At 57.8% G+C, this 26,134-nt stretch overlaps 2 protein-coding genes across 3 annotated transcripts in view; one reads left to right on the forward strand and one right to left on the reverse strand.

Moving 5' to 3' along the window:
* The window catches only part of THRA (thyroid hormone receptor alpha), a 20,732-nt gene extending 6,894 nt beyond the window's left edge, over window positions 1-13,838 (forward strand). Inside the window, exons 2-9 of one of the 2 annotated variants that reach the window (XM_082604481.1) lie at window positions 3,787-4,135; window positions 6,937-7,004; window positions 7,553-7,653; window positions 9,802-9,949; window positions 10,533-10,765; window positions 11,771-11,917; window positions 12,475-12,733; window positions 13,355-13,838. In XM_082604481.1, the coding sequence (XP_082460607.1) occupies window positions 4,083-4,135; window positions 6,937-7,004; window positions 7,553-7,653; window positions 9,802-9,949; window positions 10,533-10,765; window positions 11,771-11,917; window positions 12,475-12,733; window positions 13,355-13,605 (1,260 nt within the window). In that variant the 5' untranslated portion in view covers window positions 3,787-4,082 and the 3' untranslated portion in view covers window positions 13,606-13,838. The remainder of the gene's footprint in view (window positions 1-3,786; window positions 4,136-6,936; window positions 7,005-7,552; window positions 7,654-9,801; window positions 9,950-10,532; window positions 10,766-11,770; window positions 11,918-12,474; window positions 12,734-13,354) is intronic. The other variant, XM_082604482.1, reaches the window with a different exon arrangement.
* A 2,712-nt stretch (window positions 13,839-16,550) lies between these two features.
* On the reverse strand, window positions 16,551-24,781 carry NR1D1 (nuclear receptor subfamily 1 group D member 1). The gene is made up of 8 exons (XM_082604480.1): window positions 24,120-24,781; window positions 21,057-21,395; window positions 20,668-20,756; window positions 20,426-20,570; window positions 19,436-20,079; window positions 18,958-19,143; window positions 18,044-18,254; window positions 16,551-17,412 (listed from the first exon to the last, which is right to left on the reverse strand). The coding sequence occupies exons 1-8, from the start codon at window positions 24,148-24,150 to the stop codon at window positions 17,213-17,215; spliced, it is 1,845 nt and encodes a 614-aa protein (XP_082460606.1). The 5' UTR covers window positions 24,151-24,781; the 3' UTR covers window positions 16,551-17,212.
* Window positions 24,782-26,134: the final 1,353 nt, after the last annotated feature.

The raw sequence follows: 26,134 nt of genomic DNA on the forward strand, positions 1-26,134 counted from the left end.
TAGAACGGGGGGGGGGATCTGGGAGAGGAGGAAGGGGTCCCGGCCCCGAGAGGCATCTCCCCGCAACCCGGGTGCCTGCGTTGCTGCTACAGCCTCCAGCATCTCCAGACTCCCCGGGGCTGTCGGCGTTTGTGGCTGTCCATGGGAGCCCACGCTGGCACAGGCGGCAGTGTCTGCACACAGATGCCTGTGTTTGCCTGTGCATGCCCGTGTGTGTGTGTGTGTGTGTGTGTGTGTGTTTGGGCTACAGTGGCCACCTGGCCACCCTTCTTGGCCCCCATGGTGTGGAGTCAGGGCGTCGGTGCCAGATCATTGGGAGTGGGGGAGAAGTACTTCCCCCCACCCTAGCAGCAGGCAAAGGGGAAGGGGAGAGGGAGGTGTGAGTCTCCCCACAGCACTATTAATAGCCCACATGCCAGGCCACCAAGAACCAGCTGTCACCGTGGAAACCATTTCTCTTCTCCCCTCCCCCCGGCCTCCATGAGGTGGGACTTAGGCGGGGCGTGAAGCACCCCCCCCATCTTGCTTTGTTACCTTTCTGCCTTTGTCTCTCCTTCCCTTCCCGGCCCTCTTTTCTCCCTCACCCTGCTCTCTCCACTCCCATCTCCTTGCGCCTTTCTTCCTCTCCCTTGACTCCACTGCCATCCCTGCCTCCACCCCCACCCCTGCCCATCTCTTTGTTCTTGCATCTCCTCATCCGTCCTCCCCTCTTCCCCCATCGTCCCTTTCACCTCTCTGCTTCTTCTCTTTCTCCCATTTTCTCAGCCCCCCTCTCTATATGTGCGTCTCTCCCTCTGTGGTTGACAAGGAGGAGGGCTGGGCTTTCCTTAGACCATTAAGGACAAAGTTCACGGGCCCTGACAGGTGGGGCCAAAGCCAAGAGCAGACACTCAGGAGAGTGGTGGGTACAGAATTGGGGGCTGGATTCTGAGGCAGAGAGTCCCCTCTGGCAGCCCTAGGAGTCCTTCCGGGGAGTCCCTTGGGTCCACAGGACTGCGGAGTGGGACAGTCCAGCAGCGGGAACATGGCATGGTGCCCATGGATGCCGCATTGGCCTCTTGTCTCAGTCCCCCCATTGCAGAAGCACTTAAGCTTAATGAAATGCTTCCCCCTCCGCGGGCACCTTGCCCACACTGCCACCAGGCATCTCTTATCTAACAAAGAGGGAGTGGGTGGCCAGGCCAGCCAACAGGTGGGCCTTGCCTGCCGGCTGTCCAGCCTAGTCTCAGAGCCCCATAGCTCCAGCCCTCTGCCTCTTGGGGGGATGCTGAGCCTCTTCCTCTGCAGGGGATGTGCCAGGCAGGCACTGGGGGAATTGAGCAGGACTCCAGGAGGAGGGGAGAGAGGCTGCCCGTCAGCGTGGGTATCTCTGCCCCGCCCCCCTGGCCCACTGACTTTTCTCTGCCCGCAGCTAAAACACGCTCGTGTGCTATGTGCCTCCCCGCACGCTGGGTCCTCTGCCTGCTCTGTCGCCTCAGAGGCCCAGGTATGTCCCCAGAGAGACGACAAGGACTCCCCAGGGGTTCCAGCCTCTTGCTAGGTGCCAGGCAAGGGTGCCCTAAGCAGTGAGGGCAGGACCTTGCTTCTCTGCCCACCACCAGGGGCTCAGTGGAGCCTGGGCGGCATCAGGCACCGTTCGGCTCAGCATAGAGGTGGGGCAAAGTGGGGGGCCTCCTCCCTCCACCCCCCGCAGCAGGCACGTGCAAGCCCGTGGCAGTGCCCAGCCACATTTGGAGTTAAGGCCAGGCTGGGTCGGGGGAAGGGAAAATAAACATGGTGGCTTAGGTTGGCACTGCCCCAGGTGTGCCCTGTAGCAACTGGCAGTGGCAGGAGTCGGGGGGAGGGGTCCTCCAGAGCTATGTCCTGGGGCAGGAGCTGCCATCAGTGCTCCCTGCCTGGTCTGGCCCGTAGCCGCTGATACCCATTCCCACACACCCCGGTTCCCTTCACCTGCCTCCAGGGCCTGCTCGCAGGGCTGCCCCTCTCTCAGCATGCCCACTCCTGTGCCCGCCTCCTCCCCTCCCTGGGGGCACTCGGGCCTCAGGCTGGCGAGTGGATTTTTCCAGCTTCTGTAAACAAGTGGTGGCAGTATGCCAGGTGGGCAGGAGACGGGCGGGGGCAGCACCGCAGCCAGGGTGTGCCAAGCACCGAGGCACAGTCTTGGGGGGAGGGGGAGACAGGGAGACACCCAGACCCAGAGAGAGAGAGAGAGAGAGAGAGACATTCAGATGCAGACAGACGGACCCAAGGAAGCTTCACTGGGCACAGATAGAAGTGGAAACAGAGGCGACAGAAAATAGCCCTCTATTGTCCAGCCCAAGGCCCAGGCCTGCCTCGGCCCCCAGCCCCTCACTGCTCTGGCCGAGAGCAGCAGGCCCCTATGCCCAGGCTCTGGGCATCCCCACCCACTCCTTCTCCCCCCATCTCCACCCCTTAGGGCTGGCTACGCCATTATAAATTTATAACAGGAATTTCTCCGCAAGCCAAGAAAAACTTGACCTACTTTCTTGACGGCTCCCTGGGCTAAGGCTCCCTGCTCGCACCCCTCCACCCCATGTCTCCTGTCCAGCCCCAGTGCCCATTTCTGGTCTGCGGGGGCATCGAAAGCGGAGTAGGCCACCCTTCTGCACTACTGCCCTGCTCCCCAGGATGGGGACTTGCCTGAGTGCAGAGGCCCTGTCCGGTGGTCCAGCCCTGTCCTACCCTGCCCAATGGCCTGACTTATCTCTCCTTTCCCCTCCCACCCTGGCTCCTTATCAGTTCCTGGGGGTGGGGCCGGGGGGCCCAGGGGCAAGGGCTCCGGTGCAGCAGCCACTCGATGGAGGTTGTATGCGGAGAGCTGCACCTTTTGTCCCCTCTCACGTGCCCACACCTGCCTTGTGTGTGCAGACAGGGGCCTCGGGTCTGCAGTCTGGGGTCAGCGGAGCAGCGTGGGGGGAATGGTTGGCCCAGGTTGGCACTGCCCTGGCCCCCAGGTAGCAGGACAAGGCAAGCATTGGAGGCAGGCTGCTTACTAGCTGTGCCAACTCGAGTGAGTGATCAAGCTTTCTGAGGCTTTGTTTCCTCACCTGTGCAGTTCTGATACTGGAGGGCCTATATTCTCTATTCCATTAACGCGGGTTAGTTTCCTTTCCCCTCCTCTTGCCGTCCTGGTGGGTGGCAGCTCAGCGAAACCAACTGGGAAGTCTGGTCCTCAGACTGCGAAGTGTGATTCGGGACCTCGTATGGGAAGCTCCTTGGGGGGCCGGGACTGGGGAGTCGTAACTGTGCCAGCAGCCGGGGAGGTCGTCTCCCTCCTATTTGCAATGTCCCTCTCCATGAAGGCACCCATGTGGGCATTCAGGATCCCTGCGTGCTGCCCCCACAAACCACTCTTCCTTAACCAGTACCCCCCATGCCTGGGCTGAAGCTGCTATCTCTGGTGGCCTCTTGCCCTGTAACACTGATGAGTTTTAGGGAAACTGGGGGGTGGTAACAATAGCTGATGGTTAATAGACCCATATTGAGGGCCAGGCACTTGACTGAATGTGAGGAACTGAGACAAGGTACAGGGATGACCTCATTCTTTCCCTCCATCCCTTTCCATGTCTGGGGATCAGGATGTGGATCTCCAGTCTTGCCTGCTCTCTGTTGATCTGAAGGGTTGTCCCGGTCCTCTCCCTGTGCCTGCCCTCCATGACTACCACCATCTCGTTATGAGCCCCAAAATGTTGGCACCAAAGGAATCCTATTCACCTAGCCCCACCATGGCGCCACCTTATCCCTGCCTCTTTCCTCTCTCTGCAGGGACCTCCGGACAGGACAAGATTCCGAAGCTACTCCCCCAGCCCAGGACCCCCCCCACAGACCCGGCTTCCCCCGCAACCCCACTACCTGCCACTCCCTGGCCCCTCTCACCGCCCGCCCCCCTTGGGGCGCAGGGCATGGTGTGAAAGGCCAAGTGCTGAGGCGGGCACCATGGGTGCTGGGCCCTAGGGCCTGGGTGGCGGGGGGTGGGCGGCCTGTGGGTGTGCCGGGGGGGCCAGTGTGCCCACCCCAGTCTCTTGGCGTGCTGGAGGGCATCCTGGATGGAATTAAAGTGAATGGAACAGAAGCCAAGCAAGGTGGAGTGTGGGTCAGACCCAGAGGAGAACAGGTAATGGGTCTGGCAACTAGGTCATGCCAACTCCTAGGCAACAGGAAGGGTCACCTGGCTGGGCCCGAGAGAGTGGAGCTTTAAGCACCTCTGGGGGGACGGGCATGAGGCCAACAAGCCTGCTGCCTACCTTTGCCCAGGAGATGAGGTCATGTTCCCATGCGGCAGGGAATTAGGCACCCCAATGGAAAGATGCCCATTTTGAAAGGGGAGGTGACGCAGAGCAGAGTAATTACGGGCAGCAGGCACGTGGCCCCTCCCTTGACAGTGCTGGGGGTCTCAAATGCCCCCCAGTGTCCCCTCAGCCACCCTCACCTGAGCACGTGGAATCCAAGCCTTGCCATTTCCCTCCTCTCCCTACCAGCTTGTTCACTTCTGACCACCAGCGTGCGGTCCAGAAGCCATGGTGCATGTGACATGACATTTCAGGGCACATGCACCAGTAGCTGTTGGTCACGGCTCACGCTTATATTTGGAACCTATTGGGAGCCTCACAAGCTCTTCCTTGTTCACGGGCAAGGGCGGGCATTGCCATGGGGCTCCTCCCAGGAAGTGAAAGTGAATGCCAGCTATGAAGGTTTTGCTCCCACGTGGAGGAGGCATCAGCCCTGCACACACAACAGGGATGAGTTACCTATGATCTGCATTGTGCTTCAGGAGCCCAGAGGGTCTCTGCTTCTCCCGTCGGCTCCAAGTGGCACAGAGCTCAGTCTCAGTTGGCGTGGTGCCCTGGGAGCTGGGTACAGCCTGTGCCTATGGCCAGAGAGAGGGTGGGGGAGGGGGTGCTCTGGGGAGTAGTGTGGCCGTTGCCTAGGAGACCAGATCCTGAGCCAGGAGGCCGGAGGCCTGGCCCGGCAAAGCCCTGGGGCCCAAGACTGGGTCCCTGGAGGGGCAGAGGAAGTGGATGGGGCTGGCAGCTGGGTAGGGCAGTGGGGGTATCCCCCCCGCCGCCAATCCCCACCCCAGGGGGCTCTGAAAAAGGTTTAGCCTGTCATTGCGTAGCTCTCACTTACAGCCTCCGTACCTCCCTGCCCAGACTTCTGTGGATCTGGGAAAGTCTGCTGCTAACTCTGAGAAAGGCGGGAATGCCAGTTCCTGGTCCCCCAGGACTGCAGCCCCTCCCCTGTCTGCCTCCCCTCCCCCATGTCCCTGCGCCACCTTGTGGCTGTTCCTGGGACTGCACCCAGAGGCTGTGGGTCTAGTTAATTGCTGAAGATTGCCAGCTCAACTGGGGCCTAGGTGGCCTGGGAGTTCCCCCCACACCCACCCCTCCAGAGGCAGGAGGGAGATCCGACCCTCGAACTGTTGTAGACATCAGACAGGGGTAATCCCCAGGGCGTGTGGAACACAGAGTTGTCTGTGGCTGTGACCCTGGCCAAGGTCACTGTGTCAGTGTGTTGGGAGCTGCATCAGGCCCCAGGCGGGTGTGGGGTCGGGGGAGGACCCTGCAACATGCCACACACAGGGTGGGTGTGGGAGGTTATACAATCCGTGCATGCATGTAGAAAGCTTATGTAACCTGTGTGTGCCGAGGTTATGTAACATGTATGTGGAGAGGCTGGCAACATATGTGTACAGTGGCTGAGGGTTATAATACCTTGCTTGGGGGGGCCCAGCGTCCTTGTCCTGGCTCTGACTCCAGCCACAGTGTCACCAGGCACAAGGGGGGCCTAGGTTTGCTGCTCTGTTAAAGGGAGGCCATGGACTGGGCGGCTCTGGGAGTCCCATCCTTTTCTCATATTCTTGGGTCTAGGTTCTAGTGGTCCACTGTGGTTATTTATTTTATTTTTATTTTTATTTTTTAATTTTTGGCTGGTGTTGGGTCTTCGTTGCTGCACGTGGGCTTTCTCTAGTTGTGGCGAGCGGGGGCTACTCTTCGTCGCGGTGCATGGACTTCTCATTGCGGTGGCTTCTCTTGTTGCAGAGCACGGGCTCTAGGCGCGCGGGCTTCAGTAGTTGTAGCACGCGGGCTCAGTAGTTGCGGCATGTGGGCTCAGTAGCTGTGGCAGGCACGCGGGCTTCCGTAGTTGTGGCTTGCGGGCTCTAGAGCGCAGGCTCAGTAGTTGTGGTGCACGGGCTTAGTTGCTCCACGGCATGTGAGATCTTCCCGGACCAAAGCTCGAACCCGTGTCCCCTGCGTTGGCAGGCGGACTTCTAAGCACTGCGCCACCAGGGAAGTCCCACTGTGGTTATTTAGCGTGTGTATGACCTGGAAATCAAGTCACATGTTCACTGGGGGGAGGGGCATGGTATTATTAGGTGCCCGTCTAGAGGGTTGTGTAACATGTGGGCATATCCTAGAGGTCATATAACACATTTGAGAAAGCCTTGAAAGTTGCATAGATATAGATAGTAGAGCCTGCTGCTTATTTACCGTGCTTGGGTTTATACTGAAGGCAGCATAGTTGTTCGTGCGTGCTGGTCTTATGTTGCACATATTTGTGTGTATTCTAAAGGTTATATAGCTTTAAGCACGTCCTAAAGATTCTTTCTGCGTATGTGTCATGTACTGAAGGCTTAAATATGTGGCTATCTTGTAGATTATGGGCGTGCTCGTGTGTGTGTGTGTATGTTGGGGCCCTAGAACATGCTTGTGCCCCAGCCAAGCCCTTTATCTCTCTCCCCAAAGCTTCCAGATAGCTGGACCCTTCTCAGTTTTGTCAGTTGACCTGGGGGTGGGAGGTAGGATGAGGACACAAGAAGGAGGGAGTCAGGCCTGGGGGATGACTTCAGCCTATTGGATGAGAAGGGGGGCTGCCCAAGGACTGCTCTCTGATTCGGCCCACTTTGCCCCCATCCAGTGCCAGGTCACCAGATGGAAAGCGAAAAAGAAAGAACGGCCAATGTTCCCTGAAACCCAGCATGTCAGGTGAGCCTGGCTGCGTGTTCCCTTCCTTCCCACCCTCAACCCGACAGAGCCAGGCCCGGACACTTCCAGGGCCTGCGCCTATACCAGCAGTTCCTGTGTCCCATGGGGAGAACCTCCTGGAGAGCGTGGGATGGACTTGTCTGGGGTGAGAGGGGTCATGTGGGGCACGCTCCAGCCTTTGAGGATGGATTAGGTCAGGAAGGGCCTCTTCCCTTCCCCCATAACCCCCTTGCCCGAGGTCCCCAAGATGAGCTGCTCTGACATTTGCTTCTCCTTCTCCCGTATCCCCTGCCCTGGCATGCAGCAAGAGAAAAGCCCTGAATGGGGCAGTCAGAAGAACTGGAGTCTCCATATTCTTAGGGAAGGGGATGGACAAGGTGACCTCTGATGTGTCTCCAGGATTATACCTGGAGACAGAGAACCCTTCAGGGAGGTTGGGCTAGGGGATGGGCCAGGACGGAAAAGCTGGGGGATGGAGAAAGTGTAGGAGCCTCTCTGCTGGGGACCCAAGCCATGCCTGCCTGCCTGCCTCCCTTCCTCCCTCCCAGGGTATATCCCTAGTTACCTGGACAAAGACGAGCAGTGTGTCGTGTGTGGGGACAAGGCAACCGGTTATCACTACCGCTGCATCACTTGTGAGGGCTGCAAGGTATGGACCAGCCAGCTCCTGCCCCTCCCCCACCACCTGAGCGCCGCACCACCCCCCCACCCCCCGCCGCCATCACATTCCCTTTAAGTCCCTCAGCACCTGGCACAACAGACAGCTCTATAAACATGTAAGCTAAAGCCCACCTGTATATCCTCATTTCTCTTATTCATTCATTCATTCATTCATTCATTTGTTCATTCATAATCCCTGCTCTGCCACTCATAGGTAAGATGCCTAATCTCTCTGAGCCTCAGTTTCTTCATCTGTAAAATGGGGACACACATACTACCTACTTCCTAGAGTTGCTAGAAGAGTAAAATGAGATAGTGCACATAGAGTACGTAAAACAGTGCCAAGTACAAGAGAAGCGCTCAGTCAACGTCTGCTTTCATCCGTCCATTCAGTGTATTAAGTATGAGATGTGCAGCATGTGCCCTTCCCTCAAGTTGCTCGCAGCCGACCAGAGAAAGACTGACGTCAGGGAAACAACACCAGTGTTTCTCAAAATGTAGTTCCTGGACCACCTGCAGTACTTGTTAAGTGCAGATCCCAAGGCCTCATCCCAGTCCTACTCAATCAGAATGTTTTGTGGTGGAATCTGCCTTGGATTGCTTCCACTGCACCTGAAAGGGTGAGAACCAGTGCTGGGGGGCATGGTAGAGCCCAGAGAAGAGGATGGCAGAGTCTCCCTGGGCAGAGGGGGTCTATGACTTGGGGAGGCTTAATTAGATCTCACTTTGGACATTTCAGCCTACATGGTTTTCCCAGGATCATCACTTCCTGACAATGTAAGACCTTTCAAGAAACAGAAAGCTTTAAGAATTATGTCAGGGCTTCAGGTTCCTCTCTTTCCTGGTGTCAATCAGGCCAAGACCACCAGGGATATAGAGTCCCCTAGCAGTGTTCCTGCAAGCAATGCCAACAGAGTAATATAGAACAAGGAACCTCACCCTCAAGGACATCTGAGTCCCAGCGGGGCATCCCGAAAGGACAGGGATGCCTTCCCACTCCTAGAGAGCCTGATGTTGTAGGTCTAGCGTGAGGCCCAAGAGTCTGTTTTTTTTTTTTTGTTTTTTGCGGCACGCGGGCCTCTCACCACCGCGGCCTCTCCCGCTGCGGAGCACAGGCTCTGGACGTGCAGGCTCAGCGGCCATGGCTCACGGGCCCAGCCGCTCCGCGGCACGTGGGATCCTCCCGGACCGGGGCACGAACCCGTGTCCCCTGCATCGGCAGGCGGACTCACAACAACTGTGCCACCAGGGAAGCCCGAGAGTCTGTATTTTTGATGGCTACCCAGGGTGATTTTAATTGCACCCTAAAACCTGAGAGCTCAGACCTTGTGTCTTATACCTCAGGTCCAGTTCTGAGTCTCTGCTGCCCATTTAGCCATATGACTTTGAGCAAAGTACTTAATCTCTCCAAGCTGCAGTTTCTTAGTCGGCAAAACGGAGATAATAACATTTCCTACCTCATGGGGTTGACATGAGTGTTAAATGTGATGCTACAGGAAATAAAAGGCTTATAAGTGCCCGACACATAGTAAGTATGCAACAGACATTAGCTCTTCATATTATTACTGCCATCTTGAGTCTTGAGGTTTTTGCTTTAAAGCAAAGACTAAATTCTCTATATAAAATTGAAAATATTCTCTTCATGCTAGTAGGGTTCATACCCAATGCCTTTTCTTGACCTTTTGACCTTCCGCCCCCCATTTCATGAATTCCACCTGCATGGGCAACAGGCAGCATGTATGAGAATGGTTTGGGGGCCAGTGTTGTTTTTAGAGTCGTTTAACAAGATGGAAAATCAGGTATTAATTGGTGTCCAAAGCGGCTATTCCTTCAGGCCTCTTGGCACCTCACAGCATCCCAGGCTCAAATCTCCTAACTGTGGTCACCATCCTTAACTCTGCCACCACCACTACCCATGTACCCCGGCCCCTAGGCAGCTGGAGGGCTGAGGATGTGTATTTCTAAGTCCTGGCAGAGCCCAGCGATGCTGGGCTTGCTGGGTCGAGAGGATGCCAGGTTCCCTCACTAGTTCCCCAGCCCGCCCCCCACCCCCACCCCAGAGGACTGCACGGTTGGTTCAGGAAGGGAGGACTGTGATCACAGCGTGCTCCGTCTCCCTGCCCTCCCCCACCTCCAGGGCTTCTTTCGCCGCACAATCCAGAAGAACCTCCACCCCACCTACTCGTGCAAATATGACAGCTGTTGTGTCATTGACAAGATCACCCGTAATCAGTGCCAGCTGTGCCGCTTCAAGAAGTGCATCGCTGTGGGCATGGCCATGGACTGTAAGGGGCTGGGTTGGGGAAGCGGGCCAGGCAGCTGTGATGGGGGGGGGGTGCGTTCAGACATGGCAGCTCCCTTCCAGGTACCCACAGGGCAGAGGGACAGTCTGGGTCAGGCTGGTGGCAGAATGAATGTTCAGAATCTCGGTCCCTGCTGCCCTCATCCCTGAAGAAAAGGAAACAGGATCCCTCTCTGGGCTCTGGGCATGGGCCCCAGTGCCTACCTGCCTTTCACCACTCCAGGGCCTTAGAGTTGCTGGGTAGAAATAAGTCCTGAGTACCCCCCCAGAGCACGGTGTCTCTGACTACTAGAGAAGGCACCCCATTTCTGGGTGAGAGAGGGCATTTTTCATTAGCTAGGGATTGGATGGCACAGTCTTCTAGTAACTACTCTCACCATAACCCTTTAGATCAGAACCTGGAATTCCTCTGGGTCAGCCCAAATTGGCATTGATGTGGTCCCAGTGATCATTCAGGATCCAGGTTGTGCCACCCGACTGCTAGGTGATTTGGGAAGTCACCTAGCCTCTCTTGGCCTACTGGGAAGAGTAGTTTCTGAGTGGGTTACGGAGTGTGCCGTGCAAAGGGCATCGCGTCTGTCTGTTGTTGACAGTGGTTCTAGATGATTCGAAGCGGGTGGCCAAACGCAAGCTGATTGAGCAGAACCGGGAGCGGCGACGGAAGGAGGAGATGATCCGATCACTGCAGCAGCGACCAGAGCCCACTCCCGAAGAGTGGGACCTGATCCACGTTGCCACGGAGGCCCATCGCAGCACAAATGCCCAGGGCAGCCATTGGAAACAGAGGCGGAAATTCCTGGTAAGGAGAGAGGGAGCGCGGGGGAGCGGCAGCCAGGTAGCCAGGAGAGGAGAGTGAACTCAGAGTCTTGCCTCCTCTAGAAAGCCACCTTAGTTTAGTCTGACCCAAGGCTGATAGTCTCCGCAACTTGACAGTGCTGATTCATACACCTGTGTATGTGTCGCTGCTATCAGGGTCCTGCCTTTTCCATCTGACTGGGAGCTCCATGAGGGCAGGGCCTTGCCCTCCTCATCGAATTTCCAGTGAACGGAGGTGAGCTCTCCTCTTTTTCCTGCCCACAGTGACTGGGAGGAAGGGTGAGGACACAGTCATGGAACAGTATTTTGGGGTACCTCTTGGTTGCTGGGCATTGTTTTAGGCCCTGGCAAAACTGAGTGCCAAGTAAATGGTCAGCTTGGGAGGAGATGGATAGTTGGTTGTGTATGGTGGGGAGGGCAGAAAACTCCTGGTGGAGTGTGTCAGCGTGTGGAACGGTACGCTCTTAGGAGCACCGGCTCTGATACCAAGCACGTGTGTGTGTAACTTGGGGATCAGACTGCCCGGGTTCAAATCCTGGTTCTACCACTTACTAGCCACATGACCTTGGGCTTATTACTTAGCTGCAGTCTGTCTCAGTTTCCTCATCTGTGGAATGATGATAAGTATAACATCAACTAATGGTGATAAGTCGTGGTGAGGATTAAATGAGATAGTATGTGTAAAACACATGGCTTAATGCCTAGTTACCTGTTAAATATTCAGTAAATCTAGCTTCTATTGTTATGACATGACCTCTACTGCTATTATGATCCTTGTGATTATTAGCCAACTTGGAGCTCTGGCGCTGGTGTATTCTCTGCCCCAAGATGGGAGAAGCTTTAGGCCTGGGTTGGGACACAGCTGTCCCCGGGTGCTAGGGGCCCCGCCTCCCCAAGCTGCCTTGGAGCTCCCCCTGGTGGGCAGGGAGCCTCGGTGAGAGGTTGAAAGGGGTCTGCAGCCCCAGCTGACCCCCATCTCGCCCTCTAGCCGGATGACATTGGCCAGTCACCCATCGTCTCCATGCCGGACGGAGACAAGGTGGACCTTGAGGCCTTCAGCGAGTTTACCAAGATCATCACCCCGGCCATCACCCGCGTGGTGGACTTTGCCAAAAAACTGCCCATGTTCTCTGAGGTGAGCGGCAGATGGGAGGAGAGACACGGTACCACGCTGGAGGGAGACCTTGGGCTGCTCCCCAGGTCACCCAGTCCCAGCTTGTGCTCATCTGAAGCTCTCTGGATGGGGAGCAATTCCTGTGGGTCAACACACCCAACACACACACGCACACACACGCACAGGGTGAGCTGATCCCTAAAGAACCAACAGGCTCCACGGGCCCAGCCTCCCCAGCCCGTCCCTTCCTGTCTCCCCCGAAGTCTATGCAGCCATCCTGACTCTGGAAGTTCTCCTTACTTTAAAGAGCACAAACTCTGGGCACAGGCTGCCCTACGTGGCCTGACTCCCTGTACCTCCCTTTGCTCGTCTGCGGTGGGCGTGGAGGTACTGACGGGACCTAACTCAGAGGCATAGTTGGGAGGCTTAATGAAACAGGGCAGATCCGTTGCACATTGCAAGGGAGCTGTTCAGAGCACACGTTCCTGGCCGGTGGTGGCCTTGCGGCTCCCAGGGGGCACCCGCGGGAGGGGGTGCTTATGGGGAGGGGCCTGCTGAGCATCCCTGTGGCTCTGCAGCTGCCTTGCGAAGACCAGATCATCCTCCTGAAGGGGTGCTGCATGGAGATCATGTCCCTGCGGGCGGCTGTCCGCTATGACCCCGAGAGCGACACCCTGACGCTGAGCGGGGAGATGGCTGTCAAGCGGGAGCAGCTCAAGAATGGCGGCCTGGGCGTCGTCTCCGACGCCATCTTTGAGCTGGGCAAGTCACTCTCTGCCTTTAACCTGGATGACACGGAAGTGGCTCTGTTGCAGGCTGTGCTGCTAATGTCAACAGGTACCGAGGCCTGGCTGGGAGGGCTCGGGAGCTTCCAGGGGCCCAGAGTTTGGCTGGGCCCTGGGCCTGTCACGCTCCTTCTTTAACCCCATGGTCTCTCTGCTCCACAAAGCTACCCCTCTGTCCCCAGGCCCACCCTTGGTCCCCGGTCCCCTGCCCTGTCACCCGTCCGCCCTCCGTTGTGCTATCCAGGCCCATCTCTTACCTCCCGGTCCCTCCTCTTCTCCTGTCCTGGCTTCATTTGTTCTCTCTGCCCCCAGCTGCTCTCTGTCTCCCCCAGACCCCTTTGTTCCCCGTCCCCTACTCTGCGCCCATCCACCTTCTCTCCCCCATCCCTGCTCTGTCCTCAGTCCCCCTTTCTTGCCCCCAACTCCCTCTGGATTGCTCTCCCCACCCCATCTCTCTGCCCGCTGGTCCTGCCCTGCCTCCAGGTCTCCTCTCTTTCCAGGCCCACCTCTTGCCCTCTGTCACCTTTACCTGCCCCTCCACCCCCTGGGCCCCTCCCTCTGCCCTGCGGTTGCCCCTCCACTTGCCCAGAGCGTGTTTTTCTTCCCTCTCCCCCAGCCTCTCCGCCTCTGCCCCCCTCCGCCCACTCACCCGCCTGCCCCTCCTTCCCCGCAGACCGCTCGGGCCTGCTGTGTGTGGACAAGATCGAGAAGAGTCAGGAGGCGTACCTGCTGGCGTTCGAGCACTACGTCAACCACCGCAAACACAACATTCCGCACTTCTGGCCCAAGCTGCTGATGAAGGTGACTGACCTCCGCATGATCGGGGCCTGCCACGCCAGCCGCTTCCTCCACATGAAAGTCGAGTGCCCCACCGAACTCTTCCCCCCACTCTTCCTCGAGGTCTTTGAGGATCAGGAAGTCTAAAGCCTCAGGCGGCCAGAGGGTGTGCGGAGCTGGTGGGGAGGAGCCTGGAGAGAACGGGCAGAGCTGGGGGCTGAGGGAGACCCCCACACCTCTTCTCTCCTCCCTCTCGTCCTTGGATAGATTCAGCTCCCCCCACGCACACACACCCCCCGCATTGCCCCGTCCCTCCTCAGAACCTCCAGCCCTGGGGCAGGGCAAACAAATGAACTTGCTATGTAAAGGACAGTGTGGGAGGCGGGGGGGGGGGTCCGGGGGCAGGGGGGACCGTGTCCTGCAGTTCCCAGGACCCCGTCCTCCGAGAAGGTAGGAGAAGGGAGGGAGAGCTAAGAGGGGACAAGCCATCTTGACCGTAGGGGATGGAGGAATGTGGATGGGGGAAGATGCCCTCAACTCACCCCCTACACACACGCAAGAGAGAGCCCCCCGCCCAGTCTCTTGGCCTAGGTTCCCCCTCCAGGCTAAGGGCCTCTCTGCTTCCCCAGATGCCTGGGTGCAAAGAAAGGCTTGGCTTGGCCCCTCCCCTGGAGGTTAAAAATTACAGTCATTCTCACTGCACTTTGGAAACCAGGCACAGAGAGAAGATAAATGAAGTACTAGACAGGAAAAAGAGAGAGAGCGAGCGATTGAGAGAGGTGATATTAAGTTATTAACTGAGGCTGGCCAGAGGGGAGGACCCCCCCACCCCCGAGCACTTTGAGAGCTGCCCCTCCTCCCCCCAAATCAGAGAGAACTGCCCCCCGCACCAGGTCCCCAGGGGTAGGGCTGCCGATCAGAGCTGTGAGTTAATACAACAGGGTCCTGGCCACCCCCCCTTGCCTCGCCCCCCCCCGTGCCCCTTTGGCACCCCCGCGCCAGTACTCCCTCTGCTCTCTGCCACTCGTGCCCGCTGAGTTCCATCTACCTCTCACGCTGGATGCCAACTGGCCCCTCACCAGCCTGCCCTGCTGCCCGCACAGCTCTCCTTTCAAGTGCCCAGCCCCAGGGGCCTCTCCCTGTGCCCCCCACCAGCTCCTTCCGCATCGTGGCACCCACACAGGAAAAACTGTGGCTCAAGGTCCCGCCCTCCTCACATCCTGCAGTATTAGCTACAATCCAGATGCTGCTGCCCTGGGGTGGGGGGGTGTGTGTGAGCTTCTCCCAGAGCCTCCACCCCCTTAGGCCCCTGTTGCCATCTGTCTGCTGGGCTCTCTCGAACCCCTGCCCTCCTCCTTTCCACTCGATGCACTATCCCAGACTCTGGGCAGGCAGGCACCGGAATGGGGGTGCTTAGAAAAATGGCACTTAGTCGAAGCCCCGGGGGAGGGGGTGGTTGGTGCTCCTCCTTTTTTCTTTGAAGCTCTTTAGGCCAGCCGCCCCTGTGCCCCTGGGACCCCTTTCCCCTCTTCTTTTCTCTAATTCAGGGACTTTGGCTTGAGCCACCTCCCACCCTCCTGGTGAGGAGTGCTCTGTTGGTCTGCACTTGGGTGAGCTGCCCTCCTCCTCCTCCCTTTGGCTATCGCCCACTCCGCAGGGGAGAGAGGGAGGGAGGAGGTAGCCCTCTGAGGGTGGGGGGAGGGGGGGGAGGGACGGAGCAGACCAGAGGGCCCTGGGCTCAGGGCTGCATGTCGGCAGGGATGGATGGGTGGACACAGATGCCCCCGGAAGCCATGGGGAATGGGGCAGGGGGCGGGGGGAGGGGTGCCAGGGCTTCCTGCGCTTTGCACTATTGGGGCAAAAATGTCTTAAGCAGTGGGGAACCTGCCACCCCACCCTGACCCTCAGCCTGCCACAGCCCCCTTCTCACACACACGCGCACACACACACACACAGACACACACACACGGGAAGGCAATGCTATGCTGCCCATCAGGGCATGTCCTTCCCCCACTGTTCAGGTGTTCCGACAGGGCTGGAGGGCCTTGAAGAGCATCTGCTATCACCTGTGCATGTGCCTGCCCAGCCCCCCTCGGGCTCGTGGGCTGCCCGTGCTGTCCTTGTCCGTCTCTACCCTCTCTCTCTCCTGGGGTACTGATTCCTGTATTACTCCAGTCCCATGGATAAGCCCTCTTGTACCCTCCTCCCACCCCCTGGGGGCCCAGTGGAATTCCTGACCTGTCTGCCGTCTCTCCATCCCTCCATCCCCACGTCCACCCCTCCGTTCCGTTCTCAGCCATGCCCATGGTGGAGAAAAGGCCTTCAAGAGGCTTGGCCTCTTACAGGCCCTTGGGAATCCCCCGTCCCCCTCCCCAGTCATATGAGCTGTGATCCCCCACTCCTCCCCGTAACCCCTCCCCCTCCCCCCACTCTCAGTGACGTGGGGTGTATGTGTGCGTTTCTCTGTGTGAATGTGTGAGCAAGTACACGTGGTGGGGGAGGAGCCGGGGGGACTCAGGAGCGCCACGCACCTGCTCTAGAGAGGCAGCTGTCCCAGTCCCTGCTTTGGAAGTGAGGGACAGGGCCCTCTCCTGGGGGCCATTGGTGCTAATGAGGGGGATGGCCTTGATGTGGGTGCTTAGCATGCCTCCCCCAGTATTGGCCCGGGGCACTAGGGCAGGCACAGTGGGGCAGCAGGTGCGGTGTTGGTGGGAGGAGGGTGCCAGGCCAGGACGAGGGGGTGCCAGAGCCATGACCACTACCCCGCCCCCACCACCCGCCTCTCCATCTCAGTATTCCCCCTCCCATCACTCATAACACACATACCTCATCCAGCCTCCTCCCTGCTCAGACTTGGGGAGGGTGGGGGTGGAGGAGCCCCTACCCCTTCCCCTGGTGGCGGGTCTACAGGGCTGGGAGAGGGCAGGGCGTGTGACACAGACACCGTCCATAAGGGGGACAGTAATTCCTGCCCTGGGAACTCCTGGGTGGGAGGAGGGGGACACTTCCTTGCAGGCGCTACTGAATGTATGAGAAGCTGGTGCTGGGGTGGGGGGAGGGGGGCTGTGGCCAGAAACAGGGAAGGAGGTAGGTCCCTTCCCCAGGGAGGGGTGGGGCCAGTAGGGGTGACTTGGGGGGCTCCTACTCCTGCCCCACGTTGACAATCAGTATGTCTGTTATGTGCGATTTTTCACCCCGTTGTGTTCTGGGTCAGGATTTTAAAGAAAGATATTTTTATGGTAATTGTTGCTCGTCTATTTTACTATATATTTATGTAATAAATATATGATGAAAATAATCCCCTTGGGCACCCCCCCCCTTAGACTTGTGTGCTGTTTCCCTGTATCCTCCCATCTGCTGGCCAGAGGACCCACCCCACAAACTGACCAGGTGGAGAGGTGTGCCCCCAGCCTTGGCCACGTTTCCGCCCCGCCCCCCAGAACGAGCACACACCACAGAAGCCAGCTCAGCTGTGAACTACTGGATTTGAGACAGGAATAGAACAAATCGGGGGGCTAGAGAGTCAGAGGGGGGAGAGAGTGGTTTAAATAGGGGGAGGCAGGGGAGTTCAGTGATGGGGGAGGGAGGCAGGTATTTACAAGAAGGCTCGGGGGGCCAGAGGCTCATCTTGGAATATTTTATAACAATATAAATAAGATTCTGGTTTGCTTTTCCTTTTCGTCTCGTAAAGGAGAGAGAAGTGCAGAGTTCGATTCTGTACAAGGGGGCAGCGGCGGAAGGCCGGCCGGGCGGGTCACTGGGCGTCCACCCGGAAGGACAGCAGCTTCTCGGAATGCATGTTGTTCAGGGTCCGCAGGTCCGGCAGCTTGAGCAGCAGCTTGGTGAAGCGGGAAGTCTCCGAGGGCCGGTTCTTCAGCACCAGAGCCCGAAGAGCCCGCAGCAGCGTCTCCTGGAGCTGCTCCACCGAAGCGGAATTCTCCATGCCCGAGCGGTCTGTGGGGAAGACGACGGCAGTGAGGCAGGCTCCCTGAGCTCCTCTGGCGAGGAGGACCCGGAGGCCTGCGAGGACGCGGCGGCGGCCGTGCAGCCTCTCCCCGAAGCCCCTCAGAGGGCTGATGGGGAAGGAGGAGGAGGGGGAACATGACTCCCTCTCCTAGGCCTCCGACCCAAGAGCAGGAGGTGCCTGCGACCTGGGAGCCCAGGCTCAGCAGGGCTGGCCCCCCTCCCACCCCACCAGGCCAAACACGCCCAGGCTCCCTTGCGTTTTGTTCTGTAGTTCCCTCTGCCTGGGATGCCCTTCCCCCTCTCTCTGCCTGGCAGTCTCTTTACTTGTCCTTTGAGGCCCCACTCAAGTGTCACCTCCTTCCCCAGCTCCCCAGGCAGAAATAGTTGTGCGTGCTTCCAAAGCCCTTGGTTCATGCTTCTACTGTGACACTTATCTCACTGTTTTATAATTAGTCGGGCATGAGTCTGTCTCCTGAGCTAGACTGTGTCTGAATCATGTCTGTATCTCCAGTGCCCGGGTGCAGGGCCTGGCCTAGAGTAGGTACTCCATAAAAGGTGTGTTGAACCGAACTGCGTCCGCCTCCTCCCGGGGTCAGGCTCAGGCGAGAGCCCGACCTACCTGCTGAGACGAGCACCACCGCGGTGAAGAGGCCCAGCTCCTCCTCGGTAAGCGCCAGGGAGCTGAGCTTCTCGCTGAAATCGAACATGGCGTTGAGCAGGTCTCCCATGCCCATAGCGCCGAGCTCCTGCAGGCTGTAGGTGGTGCGGCTCAGAAACATCACTGTCTGGTCCTTCACGTTGAACAGCGACGCAAAGCGTACCATCAGCACCTAAAGTGGGGACAGTCATCCTGGGTGGAATGGGAGGAGCAATTGCCAAGTTGCCCCTAAAGTTTTTTGGGTTTTTTTTGCGGTACGCAGGCCTCTCCCGTTGCGGAGCACAGGCTCCGGATGCGCAGGCTCAGTGGCCATGGCTCACGGGCCCAGCCGCTCCGCGGCATGTGGGATTTTCCCGGACCGGGGCACGAACCCGCGTCCCCTGCATCGGCAGGCGGACCCTCAACCACTGCGCCACCAGGGAAGCCCTCCCCTAAAGTTTTGTGAAAGGGTTACTGGTGCTGCCTTAGATTTCTCAGTCAAGACTGGGGCTAGTTTCTGAGTGAGCAATGGGGGGGGGGGCGGTGCCAGGTGTTAGGATGGGGAACATCCCACTGGCTTTGGAATCCAGCCTGAATCTGGGTCTCAACCTTGTCACTCCCTGTGACCTTGGGCAAGGCGCTTCACCAAAGTGAATTTGCTCATGCCTAGAACGGGAATAGCGCTGTACCCTAAAGTGTTATTTTAGGGTAACGGGATGTAACTAGACCCCAGCTGAGATGACAGAAGTCCCAGCCGTCCGGAGGCAGGACTGGGAGGGATTCTGCCCTTCCTTCATCCGTCAAGAGTAAGGTTTCAGAGCCCCTGCCCACCCCAGACACACTTTCTGCTGGATCCTTCCCAAGGTCAAGAGCAGGGAGCACAAAGGGTCACTCACCTCAAAGGTGCCAGCCTTAAGCAGGGTGACCTGGTCGTGCTGAGAAAGGTCACGGAAGCCAGGGATGTGCTTGGCAAACTCTACCACCTCCCTCACAGCGGGCGTGAAGCTCATGGAGAAATCCTCCCAGATCTCCTGCACAGTTCGCCCACTGCGTCCGTGCGGGTACATGTTCATGGGACATGCCTGGAAGAGGAAAGAATTTGGGGAGGGGAGTATCAGTCAGGCTGCCTCAGGTAGGCTTCCCCAGCAGTGCTGGGCCCCAGATTCTGCTTGGGTTAGAGTTGTGGCCTCGGAGGATGGGTCTTTCAGGTAAAGTAGCAATCAGGTGCCAGGTGGAGCTCAGGGATTCCCAGGCAGAGCCCTTCCTGCAGGGCTGAGCCATCCTCCCTGCACCTAACCTTCAGGCACACCCAGCGGCCCTTTGCTAAATCCAGTCTCCCCAGTCCCCTGCCCACTTCACCCCCAGTGCCCTCACCAGCAGAACGTTCTTGGAGTTGCCCTGCCGCAGACTGTTGGCAGGTGCTTCGCCTTCTGGGGCTGGGTACACGTGGGTGGGGCACAGATGGTGCCCATTGCTGTTTGGCTGGTGGCAGCTGTGATGGGCAGGGCCAGGGGGCCAGGTGGGAGGGTAGGAGGAGGGAGCCTGGCGTAAACTGTTCAGGGCCTCATTATGACGCTGGGCGGCCATGATGTTGTTGTCATTGGGGGCAGGCGGGCAGCCCTGACTTTCCCAGTGATGTGGGGTGGTGGCTGGAGGGTTGCCCGAGGCATGGTTGGCATTTAAGTTGCCAGGTGAGGTGCCCAGCTTGTCATGGGCGTAGGTGAAGATCTCTCGGTGGGCCCGGGCTACCTGGGATATTACATCCTCCACTGTGGGCTCAGGACTTGGGGATCGGGGAGGCGTCAGCTGTTGTGGGAACTGGGAGAAGCCCACCAAGGGTGAGGGGGCAGGGGCTGGGGGTGGTGAGGGGCCCATGGGGCTTGGGGTGGGGTGCTGGGTGGGCGGGGTCTCCAGCGGGCACTGGCTGCTTAGCTGGTTGTTGGCCAGGTTCATGGCACTCTGCATCTCAGCCAGCATCCGCTGCTTCTCTCGTTTGGGGATGCGCCCAAAACGCACAGCTGTGACAGGATGAGAGCAGTGTCAGGAAGTTCTAATACACACTCACATGCTTCTCTTCCTTCCTCCTGAAAGGGAAAGCCCCTTAGGGCTTGGGGTTCCACATAAAACCCACAAGGCCACACCCATCGAGGGGGTTTTCCAAGTAGAAATTACGGTAAGAGGTGACCAGAGGGACTAATGGGAAAGATGTGTGTGTTTACCTGAGCCCCGGTGAAATGTGGGCATCCCCTATGCAAATGAGATGCCTAGTGTTGGGCCTTTTTAAGGGAGGGATTAATTCAGAAACTTCCGAGTGGAAGAAAGGGGGAGGGGGAGGGGAAGCTCGTGGGCACGGTGCAGCCTCACCATCTCGAGACATGCCCACGGAGAGACACTTCTTGAAGCGACACTGCTGGCAGCGGTTACGGTTGATGCGGACGATGGAGCAGTTCTCATTTTTCAGACACCTCTTGTACTGGATGTTCTGCTGGATGCTCCGACGGAAAAAGCCCTGTGGAGCAGGGGCAGCTAGTGAGCATCTCCGTCTAGGCCAGGCCTATGTGTCCTGTGGGAGAGGGTCACCTGCCCCTACCCCCACCCTGCCTCACCTTGCAGCCCTCACAGGCATGCACGCCGTAGTGGAAGCCCGAGGCCACGTCTCCACACACCTTACACAGTAGCACCATGCCATTCAGCTCTGCGGGAAGAGAGGGGCAGTGGGTGAACAGGGCAGGTTTCTGAGTGGCCAGAGAGCTGGAGGTTTTCTGAGCTGGAGACTGGGCCGGGGGGGGCGGGGTGGGGGGGAAACTGAGGAGGAGCTTCAGTATCTAGGGGGCACTCGAATGAGCAGACAGGGCTGACAGCAGCTGGTGCAACTCTAGGAGAAACCCCTGAGGCCAGCGTAGGTCCTGGGAATAACGGTGTCACGTGAATGTCAACTCCCCACCTCAGCCTGGACACCTTCCCTTCCCCCCAAATCGGCTGGAAATTTACTCACTGGTGATGTTGCTGGTGCTCTTGCTGGGGGACACTCGGTTGCTGTCTTCCAGGGCCACTTGTAGACCCCTGGGGGGGCTCCCGTTATAGAAGGAGGAGGATGACGACAACGAGGAAGATGAAGAAGAAGGGGAACCATCGTCACCCAAGCTGGGTGGAGTGCTCCCAAAGGAGCGAGCTGGGTCCTGGGTGAGGGAGCCAGTGGGTGATGGTGGGAAGTAGGTGGGACAGCCCTGGGTCAGGGACTGGAAGCTGCCATTCGAGCTGTCACTGTAGAGGGACTCGGGGCTGGTGCGGTTTGGGGAGGAGCCGCTGGAGCCGATGTAGGTGATGACGCCACCTGGCAGGAGAACCCAAGGGAAAGGCGTGTCAACCGCCATATATCTTTGGTCCTAGGTCACCACTCTGCCCACCCCTCACCTGCCTCCCAAAACACTGTTGGATACTCAGAAGTTAACCATGTGAAACACCTAATCTTGGCGTCCCCAGAAGAGCCACAATAAGCAACTCCCCAACACATACCAGACATGGCCAACCAACCACCGCAACTCTTGGCAGGTACATTCAGCTTCTGCCTGGCGTGTGAGGTACCTCTCTAGAGGCATGACCTCTGTGATGCTCTGTGAGTATCTCACATATGTACCAACCCCCCACCCCCCACCCTGGATGCCTTCCTTTAGAATATCAACCGCAGCTAATGACTTAATTGTCAGCAGCTGACCTCGGGATGGGATGAGCAGCTGAAAACCATTCATAATGCCCAGGCTTCAAAAAAAAAAACCAGCTGCTGATTTTAATACCAAGACCATTCCAGAGATGAGACCATTGAGGGGCAGCTAGCCAACAGTGAGGAGGGTGCGGGTCTTACAAGAGCAAAACGATCACATTCCCTCAAAACTGGAAGACGTATTCTCCAAAGGTACTGTTCCCTTGGCCTCCAAGATCAAGAGTCAGAGTGGACTCTATTCCTGAATCCAGGAAGGGCTTAACAGTATGAGTTGCAGGAGTTGGAAGTGAAGGACAAACTGTCCAGCCTAAGGCTTTGGAATTCCCCCTTCTAGATCTCTCTGCCTGGTGACAATGACCTTGGCTCTCTGGCCATTCAGGGACTTTGGCCCTCTAGTTATATTGCCAACCAGGTGGCTGTGTTCCCATTGCATTAGCAGGAGAAGAAGGTGACCTGCCTGCCACACCTTTGCCAAGTACCTCGCATGGCCTGCCATGGATGGGGTGGGAGGAGGGAGGATCCCAGGACACGTGTGAGCCGACACAGGGCATGCCACCGTGTCTACAGAGGCACATGTGTTGCTCACCCACTGACACACACTAAGCTGGGCAGAGCAACCCTAAAATAGCTCAAGGTTGGTCAGGGTGAACCGAGTTCCCTGTAAAATAATTGCACAATAGATCAGCTCCTACAGTTTCAGGGCTGAGGTGGGGGAATGGGATATTTATTTGGTGGTAAATGAACCTGACCCAGTTCAGCCATCCCCCAAAGAGAAGTAAGACTCATCCGAAGAGACTTCCACCTGGAAGTGTGGGGCACACTCAAAAGAATCTAGTTTTAGATCTGGATCTATCACCACCAACTTGATTTGTGACCCAGAGGAAATCAACTCCCCTCTCTGGGTCCCAGTTTCCCTTTCTGTGAAAAAAAAAAAAAAAAAAAAAAGATGAAAGAGACTTAATATCCTTTCAGCTATGTTTGTGGGATGTAGTTGTTTTGCGGGAAGCCCTTAGGAGACAAACTGCTTCTTGTTTGGTGGGAGTAGGCGTAAGACAGTGTTTGCAGGACTAAGAAACGAGATGCTTGGGGAACAGAAAGAATTTGTAATGTGGAGAAGCTGAGTCTAAAGGCAGTACGGTGACGTAGGTGCAAGGAGAATTAAAGAGGAAAAGAGTGAGGAGAAGGGTGGCTAGATGTGAGGTCCCCTTGAGGAGTGTAAACATGAGGCCACGAGAGGTCAGGGATGGCTCTGTCTTACTCTGCATCTGGTTATGGGGAAGGAGGAGGGGGCCGGGCAGGCGGACAGGAAAAGGAGGCAGGCGGGGGCGGTGAGTCAGCCCAGCTTCACCCAGATCTCGGCGGGGCGGGGCGGGAGCCGGGCCCTCAGCCGGCCTCACGTCCCGGCTCCACGTGTGCCTCTTGCACGTGGCTCCCCAACGAGGAACCCCAGAACCCGAGGTTCCGCCCTCTCCGCTTCCCGTCAATCGGGAGCAGTAGCCCCGCCCCCCGTCCCACCCCTCCTCGGCGTCCGGGGTCCCAGTCTAGGGCTGGGCCCCTCACGCCAGCTGGGTCAGGACTACTAAGGGGAGGAGAGAAGGGTACACGCGTTGCCGGGGCAACGGGGGGCGGAGCTCATTATGTAACGGGGCCGGGAGGCAACCACCAATGGGGTGGCGGCCACGGCTTCTGCAGAATGAAAACAAACGCAGCACGTGGGCCCGGCTCCGCAGCCATGTGAGCGCTCCGGGCTGCCGGGGCGCTCTGGGTGTCCTTCCTGGGGCAGGGCACCACTCGTGGGGCTCCTCAAGTGCCGCTCCCTACTGAGGATTCACCAGTGAGATCCGACCCATTCCCCCAGCCCCTCCTGCCTGGAACTCAGATCGCCCCACTGCTTCTCGAGTTCCCTCGAGCCTGCAGGAACTAAGGGAAGAGGAAGATTGGAAGGAGGGGGTCCTCCTTCCGAGAAGTCCAGGCATGCCACAGCTGCAGGGGGTGGACAGATGGGGGCGTTTCGGGGCACTGCTCCAAAACTCCCAGTTCCTGTAAACTGTTCATCTCACCACACGTACCCGCTCTCCCTCCATTTCCTCCTTCCCCGCGATCCGAGTCCTTCAGGCTAAAGAGAGGGGCTCTGAGGGGTGATGGTGGGGCGCCTCCGGGCGCATTCCCAGGCCGAACAACCCGCTCTGGAAATCCCAGCCTATGGCCCCCATCACGCTAGCAAATCCCCAGGCCGAGGGAGTCTCCAGTCCCTTACAAAGTTCCTTACAAAGGCGTAGATGGAGGAGAGGAGACAGTGACAGAGAAAGAAGGATGGTAGCAAAGGAATCTTAGTACCTGTGTTGTTGTTGGAGTCCAGGGTCGTCATGTCTTCACCAGCTGACAGCGGTCATTCAAACTGGACCTTGACACAAACTGGAGATTACAATTGCCGCTGTCGCCCCCTGGGAACTGACCGAGGACGGGGAGTGGACCCCGCAGCTCACGATAAGGATCCTAGGCACCCTGCAGCAAGGTCTTGGGGTGGCCGACTGCAGCCCTGCAGAAGGGTAGGACGCCGAGGCAACGGAGGTCTGCTTTGCATGGGAAAAGCAAGAGAGTGTGGGGGAAGGGGGCGGAGGGAATCAGCCTGCAGTAGTTCTGGCTAGAAGGTAGCAAGGAGGGTCGGGTCTCTGCAGTGCCCGGGGTGCCACTGCCTGAAGGCTCCGCAGCGCTGCAGGGTAGGGAATCTGGAGCTCCCGGTGCAAAAGTCCCAGAGGGAGAGAGGTTGCAGTCAGGAAGTAAGTACGTGATGGGAGAAACGGGGCACCGAGGCGCAAAGAAGCGAGACGTGTGCCCTGCTACGTTCCCTCGGCAGCAGTATTTCACTCTGCCAATCTCAACGGCCTTTTGCCCCAGCCTTTTTCTCTGGGACAGAGGGCTCTGCGCAGGCGCCAGCAACCCAGGGTTCCCGGGCCGCACGCGGCACTGGAGCAGGTACCATGTGATCCCAGGGAGCGCCTCGTGCCCCAGTGACACACTTTTCCAGCAGCAGGCACGTTGAGTTCCGTGCGCCTGCGTAAAGCCAAGGCTGTCGGGATATGTAGTCCATTGGCAAAGTGGGCGGACTGCGTATATTTCCCCGTTTCTGCCTCGCAAAAGCTCTTGCTGGAACCGGGGAGGAGCTGAGAGCCTTGTGGGGTGGAGTGCGCTGAGTGTCAGGGTGGCGTGTTTGGAAAGCCTGTATGGCAGAGGCATGTGAATTCCTGGGGAGGGGCTGGCAAGCTTGGCCGCTCCCTGGGAGATCAAAGCTAACAGCCCCTTTCTGCAAACCTTGCAAACGTGAGGGCTTCACGTGATTGCAGGACTGACTTCGCCTTGAGGTTACTGGTGACACGAGAGAGATGACAAGTAGGAATATCCCCTCGGTCAGGAGCTTAAGCTGAACTTCTGCTGCAGAGCCAAGTCCTGAGATGGAAAGGAAATGTGGCCCCTGTTCCATTCTACTCCCCTAGGGAAAGGAGTTGCCATGGGGGGGGGGGGGGCGTGGTGAGGATGTCCCTGGGGACTCCCTGTTTGCGTGTATGACACCACCCCACCCACTGAAGGTGACTTTGGGGTGAGTCATTTCCCTTTGTCTAGGAAATAAAAAGGACAAGGGAGGAGAACTTTGTGGTGAAAGTGCTTTGAAGTCCTAAAGGGGCCAGAGGTGAGGCGGGGCTTGGGGGCAGAGTGACACCCCCATCCCCACCCTCAGTGCTTCAGGGTAGAAGGGAACACAAAGGCCATCTTAACCCTCCCTCCTTTACTGACGAGGAAAATGAGTCTTAGAAGAAGTGATTGGCCCAAGGTCAGGCATCCATTGCTAGTTTCATTTGACCACCATCAAGGAGGTGGGCAGCCATGGAAGTGAAACGCTGAACAGGGGTTAGAAACAGCCAGCATCTCCCTTCAGAGGAGCAACTCTGCCCCCTTGGCGAAAAAGGGTCTCCAGTCAAGGTCTATCCTGTTTTGGGGGGGGGGGTTGGCCTCGCTGTGTGGCTTATGGGATTCCCCAACCAGGGATTGAACCCGGGCCTTCAGCAGTGAGAGCTGGGAGTCCTAACCACTGGGATGCCAGGTATTTCCCGAGGTCTATTCTGTTTGAGGACTTGGGTTGCGGGGAGAGCTGCGAGCCTCTCGAAGCAGCCAAGTGAACCTGGGCCACCTGCTGCTTCCTGCTAGTCCCTCCTCAGTCCCACTGCTCCTAGGGAGGGTTTTTGTGTTGTCTTTTTTTTTTTTTCTACACAGGAAGCCCTTCTCCACTTGTTCACAGATAGCTCCTGGGACAGCACTGATGGATGCCTGGAAACAGCTACCGAAAAAGTAAAGAA

This window comes from Mesoplodon mirus (assembly GCF_964341445.2).
Source record: "Mesoplodon mirus genome assembly, chromosome: 18".
Lineage (NCBI taxonomy): Eukaryota > Metazoa > Chordata > Mammalia > Artiodactyla > Ziphiidae > Mesoplodon > Mesoplodon mirus.